The following is a 9,109-nucleotide window of genomic DNA, read 5'->3' on the forward strand; positions in this document are numbered from 1 at the left end:
TTGTTTTTTTCAAAAAATGAATTTTTTCATGCTGAAAACAAAAAATTTTATATTTTAATGTTGATTTTCTTAAAGTTTGAGAAAAATCACTTCAAGAAAGTGAATTTAAATATTTTTGTTGCTGGATGGCAATACGTTTAAAAATTACTTGCAAACTCTTGCGCGTAAAAAAGTGAAATTTTCAAAAATTTGTATAGATGTATTATTTTATCCTAAAAAATCCTTTTATCCTTTGCTATCAAGTTGTCTGAAATCGTGGGTAATAATACCACGTTTTTGGTATTATGTGGTTGAAAATTGGTAAAAATACTACGTTTCTGGTATCAAGTGATCCAAAATTTATAAAAATACTACGTCTTTAGTATCATGTCGGAAACCGAAAACTGATTAGAACTTAGTTAAATGCTACCTATTACATTTGGGAAATGAGATATACTTTTTATATTATAATGAGTATAATGATATGAGTAACATTATTCCAGGAGCAGATTGGAAATTATAATTAACTTGCTTTTGTTTCAGAAACTAATGAGCTCTTCTATTTTTAATAAATAGTTTTTTAAAAATAAAAGAAAGCTTAATAATTTAGAAATATTAAACAGTTTAAAGTCGATTATTCTTTAAAAATATTTTAATTTTATCGTTAAAGCAATCAATGAACGAAAATGTTATAAATGAGTATAACAACTGCTTTATTTAAGAAGTTTTTTCAGATGCCTAACAATATTTCGCTTTTTAAATTTATTATCTCTTCAATACTATCAGATATTTCATCGAAGCTTTTAAATCTCTGATGATAACAAGCTTTAAAATTTTATACAAATTATTTAAAACAAAACAAATAAAATAAGGTCTGATAAATTCCTTAAGAATCGTATTTCATTAAATCCTTCAAACATACGAATTCGAAAATAAGTTTTTCCTTTATATTACACCAAATCTGGCTTAAAAATGAAACTTTCGAAACTACATACCTAATTATCTCTTCGATTCGTTTAAGCTTATTTGCCACTATTTTCTTTATAGAAAGTTAATGATCCTGAATTCATTGAAAATACACTTAACTTCTTGTTTGTTCATCAAATTTTGAATCGATTTCGAAACATCGTCTGCATTACAACTCGCTGGAGGAAACAATTTCTCTGAAAATGTACAAACGATGCTATTTTCTTTTTTAAAACGTATAAGACAAAGTGAAGATTTTGAACCAATTATATTTATTTCGAAACTTTCAACTACAAAATGCAGTTAATCAATAATTTTATCTATTTGATAAACCAACTTGATAAATGTAAAATATATCTCAGACGACTTTAATCGAAAGTTACTAATTTTATTTCCCTTTAATTATAATAAAATTAATTAAAGATTTAAACTATAACTAGTTCTTATTGAATCCTCTTAAAATTAAGCATGTATGAAGCATGTACTTAAATAAAATAAAGTATTATAAGGATTTGTTTAATTAAAATATGGATTTCTTCAGTTACATCATCGAGATGATATTCTCTATTAGAAATGAAACTCTTATTTTTGATTATTAGACAACCCTTGAGCTGTATATCATTACTTTTGACATATATTTCAGTGTTTTTAACATATATTTTTTACATATATTTCGGAAACATAAATATTGAAAAAACAAAAAATTTCAGATAGTTGACGAAACTGGTGTATTCTCAGTGTATTCTGGCAGTTTTCCAGCATTTTTCAAACTCATCATAAAACAGTTTATATTGTATGACGAGGATTGTATGACGAAACTGGTGTATTCTCAGTGTATTCTGGCAGTTTTCCAACATTTTTCAAACTCATTTTAAAACAGTTTATATTGTATGACGGCGTAGTATTCGGTTTTGTGACTTCTGATCAATATAACTTCATTTTATATAAAAGTAGGTTAGTATTTTTTAATTGAGATTAAATTTTAATTTGTTTCAAACTTTAGAAGTTGTTTCAAACCCTTATTATTTCACTACGTAAATCTCATAATTTTAAATAATTTTTAAATATTCAATAATAATATTTGAATTGTCAATCATTTTAAAAATCAGTTAAGTAAAACCGAAATGGATTAGAAACGCTGGATTCGCTGCCGTTTGCTTCGGTAGCTAATTTATTCACTATTATCAATTATTAAACTTATATGCAAAGCTTGTCATCACATGACACTGCTAACTGAGAAATTCAATAAATTAGAGAATTCAATAATTAGAGTAAAAGTTATGCAAGCTGATAACTATTTTTTCGTTCTCAGAATGTCACGCATGGGATTATCTTTCGTTGATTTATTCTAATAAATGTATTGCCCATTCACATTTAACAGCTATATCATCTCAAAATCATGTAATATTTTAACAAAACGCGAACAGTTAGGTAGGTAACGAAACTAGTTTGTCACTTGTATGTCACCTCAGGGCACTGTGACTGTTCTCCAACATTTTTCAATCCCATTTTAAAAACTGTTTTCACTGCGCAGTGTCATAGTTCAAGTTTCATCTACTCAATTTTCAGCTTAATATAACCTTTGGAAAAGTTAATCGAAAATTTCTGAATGCGATGTTTCCGTATTTGTTTCAAACACCGTATTTGTTTCAAACTTAACAGTAGTTGATTGAAACCCACATTATTTCACTACATAAGCCATATAACGAGTAGACTTTTTTCTTTCCTAAAAATTACCTACCACTTGAAGAATCAGTTAAATAAAAATTGAATTAAATGCAAGCGTTACGATTTGATAGCTAAATAAGTTACTATTACAAATTATTAAATTTATTCCGGAGGGCCAGAGTTCGATTCCCGACACCCAAGACCTAAGACCTCAATCTTAAGACCCACCGAGTACCTGCGATGTATTTAAGTGTTAAATCTGTGGAATAAAAAGTCTTCTGATCGGATCAGTAACATGGGTACTGAGATCTGGAGAAAATTTCCTTCCCCTTCATATGTATATCTGAATTGAGAAAGTGGCCTCTCGAATGGGGGTGTTGCCATCTATTCCTGAGATTCTGGGCCAAGACATACTTTCAGCTTTGCGCTGCTCTCTTGTCAAAGGAAAGGCGCGCCTTCCTAATTTAGTTCGAGAAATGCCAAAGGCTGTCGAGCTTGTCATGTCCAGGCGTCATTAGAACCAACAACATTAAACTTATTTACAAAGCTTCTCAACATATGACGTTGCTAACTGAAAAATTCAATAAATGAGAAGGTTTAATAATTAGAACAAAAGCTATGTAAGGTGATAACTATTTTTCACTCACTGAATGTCATACATGGGATTATCTTTTGTTAATTTGTCCTGATAAATGTCTAGTCCATATAAATAAATTTTTCTATACAAATCCTATTTATTTATTAGCTGGTTATTATCATAACTTATCAATGTATTTCTCAAAAATATTTACAACAAAATGAACAGTTTTTAAAAAAAATTAACTTAAATTGAAATTATTAATACTTTAATCGTATTATAAGAAAACACCTATGAGCTCATAAAGAATTTATAATTAAAATAATCGGAAAAATTAAACTGAAGATATTCGTTTATAATCCTATACTTTCTCAAACATTTTATTTAAGCTTTTTCGCTGGATAATAAGATACAAACTTTCATTCAAATAAATCGGATTAAAACAAATAAAACATAATATGATAATTTTCTCGACTTGCTCCTAATCTGCATACCAATTAAAAATTATTCACCCTTTAAAACCAATTAAAACAGATAAATATTCCAAATTACGTATTTGATTGCTTCCCAGTTCCTGTTTAATTCTTGAATGCTAATTTGTAACAATTTTCTATTTGGATGATGATGGACTCTGTTACTAATGCTTTTCCGAGTTTCCTGTTTACCCACCAGATGGTAAATCAACCCGAAAATATTTTAATTCCATTGATTTTCTGAGAAATTGATCTTACAAAAGAAAGTATGCATTCAATAATGCTTTAAGCTGCAAAATATAATACTATATTTAATTATTATCGAAATTATAAAAGAAATTTATGAAACATTCTATTCAATAATAAATTACAAATCTATATTTAATTCCCGATTACTAATTTTAACTTTTTATTAAAAAAAATTGACATAATAATGTGATTATTAATTATTATCTAATTATTGAGGTATTTCTTTGAAATCAATAGATAACTAGTTCAAATAACATAATGTTATTTGAAACTTTATTTCAGATTTCAGTGTAAACTTACATATTATGTATTTACTAAATCTTTAAGCTACATACTATAAAGTAATAATACTATAATTAATTATTATTGAAATTATAATTAAATTTTCATAAAATATTCAATTAAATAATAAATTACAAATCTATATTCTCATCCACAATTAATAATTTTAACTTTTAATTAAAAAAAAAACAGTTTGGCAAAATAATTTGCTTTTAAATTCATTTTTATAATATTTCTTTGAGATCAATAGACAACTAGTTTAAATAATATAATGTTATATTATACTTTATTTCAGATTTCAGGGTTACTAATATTGTATTCATTTAATAAAGTTTTAAGCTGCAGAACAGAAATGCAAAGAAACATAATTATTTAATATTGTAATTATACTTAATAATTGTATGGAACATTCAATTCAAAAATAAACTACAAATCTATATTCTGGTCTACAATTAATAATTTCAACTAATTATATAAAAATATTTAGCAAAATTACCTGGTTATATATTAGTGAAATTACAAATCTCTACTCTGATTCTCAATTAGTGATTTTAACTATTTATAAAAAATTAATTTTCAAAATAACCTAAATATTAATAATCGAGGAGTGTTTCTTCGAAATCACTAGAAAGCTAATTTGAATATTAAAAAGTTATCAAAAAGTATATCTGATATTTCAGTATAACTGAGATAATAAACATTCAATGAAGTTTCAGGCTGCGGAGTATAAATGAATTATTCTATAATTAATTATTATTATAATTATAATTAATAATTTTTTAAGCATTCAGTTCAAAAATAAACTGCAAAACTTTTTTCTGATCCACAATTAATAATTTTAATCATTAAGATCATCAAAAACAATTAATCATTTAGATTAGTGGATTTTTTTAGTTGTTAATTAATTGAACTAGATAATTAATTATTGAAAAGTATTTCCTTAGAACTAATAAAAAAAAATTTGAATATTATAATACAACATTCATAAACATGTCAAAACTGTGGTCTCCCGATTGTGATGATCTTTTATCCATCTAATAATTTTTGCGTGTTTGAGTAACAGTCAAAAACTGATCATCGTTTGAAACCAACTGAATTCGATGTGTTCTTAAAACATCTCACGTACAGAGTGTTTTCAATGGAGGTGATATTTATCCATCACTTAACCCCTTTTCCAGTTACAGTTGGAAATTACTCACCGTTTGAAACCAATTAAATAAATGAGTTCGTAAACAGATTATGAGCAAAGAATTTCCAAAAGAGATTACCTATAATCTATATCATAAGTCCCAGTACATTGAAACACTATTCACCGTTTGAATCAATAAATTCGTAAACATGTCATCTACAGTGGATTACCTATTGAAATGACTTATTATCCACCTCATAATCCCCTGTGTTTGAGTAACAGTAAAAAACTGATCGCCGTTTGAATCGATCAGTTCTTAAACAGGTCAACTCTAGTGGATTTCTTAAGAAGATGCTCTGTTTACGGACTCATTGTTTTAATTTAACACCCTAATGATCGGTTAATTTTCAAGAAAACGGTCATAAATGTGCCTGTTTTTTTTATCACTGAAAATGACATAAAAATATGTGAATGAACAATATATATATTCATTTTTAATTTTTGATTTGTTTTTAGCTTGAAATTTTAAAAAAGTAAATTTTAAAGAAAAACCAACATCCAACAACTATGCAATGTTGGTTTTCCAACAAGCAAGGAAAATGAAAAAAATATGTGTTTTAAACATTAAAAAAGCATTTTATTAAACTTATGTATAATATAAATAAAGATTAGTGATTTTTTCCTGTGTGATAAATTTCAAAGTATTACAAAGGCCAACGTCACAATTTGGAAAGTAGTATCGAATTTCCTTCCTACATCATTTATAAACTAACCATCTACAATTTACCTTAACAATATCCTGGTACTGCCATATGGTGTGTAAAAGGAGAAATAAAATGTTTTCCGGGCAAAAGAAATGAATTAGTTTTATTCTTATTGGCGCGTTATTACAGAACACTCCAGCCTGGAAATAGCACACGAGCGAGAAATAGAGGGCGAAATCTCACCCTGTCATTTTCACGGAAGCGAGAAGGAAGGGGTCAAACAAATTAATTTTCGAAATTATGTATCAAAAATATTTCTTAGTAATAAGGTTAAGAACAGTTAAATGATCTAATTGACACTTCTTGTTTTACTAATTGCTAATTCCAGTTTCTGCTCAGTTATGCTAATTATGCTCAGTTATGCCAGTTATGCTAATTTGTTAAAATTTTCTCTTAGGTGGTTGATGATGATGGATCTTATGATAATGCTCTTCTAAACTTCCTGTTTGCCCGCCAAATGGTAAACCGACTCCGAAATAACTTGGACGTCAATGACCTCCAGAGGAAACGATCTTACTGGAAGCAGTGTGCATTCAATGCGGTTTCTTGTTTCGGGAAAAAATAAACGTCTGAAAAATCCTGAAAACAATATTGTTTATAAATATTATAATTAACTCTCATTAATTATGCCTGTGTAATTTAGAATAGAACTTTACAAATATGTAATTCTATCTGTAACTATATGTAAATCATTTTTCATTGTCTTTTGACTGTTTGATGATTTGATTTAGTTATTTAATCTTAAAGTACCATCCACAATATCACACAATTCACAGTTTTCATCGCAGAAAAAAATATTACATTTATATCGAGGTATAAATTCATTTTGAATATGAATTTCGGTCGTAGTTTTAATCGAATACTTTGAATGTATTAAAATACAGAAATATATAATTGATTTAAAAATTTCAACTATAGTACTTTTGGAATAAAATAATGATAATGATAATCAAACAATCACTGTGTTAATATTCTTAATCATATCACCTTATTATTCAGATTCTTATCAGCGTCAATATATTATTATTATTATTATAACAATATTTTTAATTGTTATCAAAGTCTTCACAAATTTTAATACTTTTAGTGCAAGCAATACATTGTATTTACATAATACCAGCAAGATAAAAAAAAATATGCTTACGTAGGCTAATTTTGAGTTTATTTTGAATTACTTTACTTACTATAACTTTTCGCTCATTTTTTATATGGTAATATTTCAAAATTTAACTTTGTTTTTTAAAAGTTAAAATTCATCTTTGCAACCTTTTATTAAAATGTAATTTTTTAAAAAAAAACGAAAGTTCAAAACTATACAATTTACTTTTTATATTAATTTCAAATTGGTACCAGCTCACAAAAATTGCACTCAGACTAAGATTGAAGTTTAAATAGTAAATGAATTTTCAGCAAAAGAATTATACAAATAATAGAAACAAAACCTTCATAATTTTTTTTCAAAAAATTAGACAAGGAGATTTTAATTACTTGATGTTATAATCAATTATGTTTTGTATGATATTAAATAATTAGCAAATTACTCAGAATTACAGCATAACTCTGTTGTACTGTAAATTCCCTTCAATAAATTTTCTTTCAATGGACACCAAATTGTTAATTTAAAGATTAATGTTACAAATTACATGGTTAAAGTTATTTTAATTAAAAGTTGTCTTCAATGAAATAACTTGGTTGCATTAATTGATTATATTATATGAATTCATAGTTATTCAAGAAAAGATTTTAAATGAATACTATTAAGTTATTTATATATACTGTAAACGATTTGTCTTATCATTTTTCTGCTGTCTTAAACTTGAAATAAATGATTTATCGCAAAACTCTTCTTATTTTCAATTATTCGCTATTCTATTCACAATAAAAAAAATCACTTAAGACCATTTCAATTAAATAATCTTAAGATAATCCAGTTAACATTATTTTTGAAATTTTATTTTCAAAATATTCCTCTTATCTTAAGAAATGCTTAAAACAATTTATTCTAAAATTTTTAGTTACAAGGGAAGGATGGTTTTTGATAAAAACAAACTTTTAAATTAGATAGTGGACGAAAGGCAATGGGCAAGTCTCGTTAAGGCGTTCTCTTAGGAATGACTTGAACGTCACGTTAAAAAGATGCAACAATATTTGAATTGAGAAGATGGAGCCGTGGTGGCTCAGGGGAGAGAACTCTCGCCTCTCAGTGAGATCCCGGGATTCAAATCCCAGCGATGACTGATCGATACGCACCCGGCTTGCACAGACTACAGTTCTGACGAAAAACATCCTCAGTGGTAGACGAATCATGGGTTAGATTCCCCATGCTGTCAAGCTGACCATGGTAGTTTTTCATTGCTTCACTCTCCATGTGGCACAAATTCCGGTAAGTTCCATCAGAAAGTCTCCCACAAAGGCAAATTTTTCCAAATACAATCTATAACAAAAAAATCAACGAACCAAGAAGGAGTTGCCCGATTGAAACGAAAATTGGGGGATGGGAAGAAAATGTACAGAATAGTAAATGATTAAAATTTCAGAACAATTGAATAATTTATTGTAGAGTTACAGTAACAAGTTCAATAAGGTGTTGACCCTCCTCTAGCCTGGATACAAGCCGCCACACGGCGTGGCATAGACCGATAAAGCTCCCGGATGGTCTCTTGCGGTATTTCCTGCCAAATTCGATCCAATTGTCGAACGAGGTCATCAACATTCCGTGCCAGATGCAATCGCCTTCCCATCATATCCCAGACATGCTCGATGGGAGAGAGATCTGGTGATCTGGCAGGCCAAGGAAGAGTTTGACAAGCTTGCAGACAGTTCATAGCAACACGTGCCGTATGTGGTCTGGCATTGTCCTGCTGAAAAACCAGCCCAGGGCGCTGCAAAAGGAACGGTAGCAAAACAGGTCTTAGGATGTCGTCGACGTACCGCTGTGCAGTAAGTGTACCTCTAATGACGACCAAAGGGGTCCGGCTGTCAAAGGAAATGGCAACCCAGACCATAAAGCCTTGTTGAGGAC

At 28.3% G+C, this 9,109-nt stretch overlaps 1 protein-coding gene across 1 annotated transcript in view; it reads left to right on the forward strand.

Annotated features, from left to right (window-relative positions):
* LOC107449047 (prohormone-1-like) overlaps window positions 1-7,928 on the forward strand; it is a 102,150-nt gene extending 94,222 nt beyond the window's left edge. Inside the window, exon 3 of the mRNA XM_043041194.2 lies at window positions 6,485-7,928. Coding sequence (XP_042897128.1) covers window positions 6,485-6,652 — 168 coding nt within the window. The 3' untranslated portion in view covers window positions 6,653-7,928. The remainder of the gene's footprint in view (window positions 1-6,484) is intronic.
* The last annotated feature ends 1,181 nt before the right edge of the window (window positions 7,929-9,109 follow it).

This window comes from Parasteatoda tepidariorum, chromosome 5 (assembly GCF_043381705.1).
Source record: "Parasteatoda tepidariorum isolate YZ-2023 chromosome 5, CAS_Ptep_4.0, whole genome shotgun sequence".
Classification (NCBI taxonomy): domain Eukaryota; kingdom Metazoa; phylum Arthropoda; class Arachnida; order Araneae; family Theridiidae; genus Parasteatoda; species Parasteatoda tepidariorum.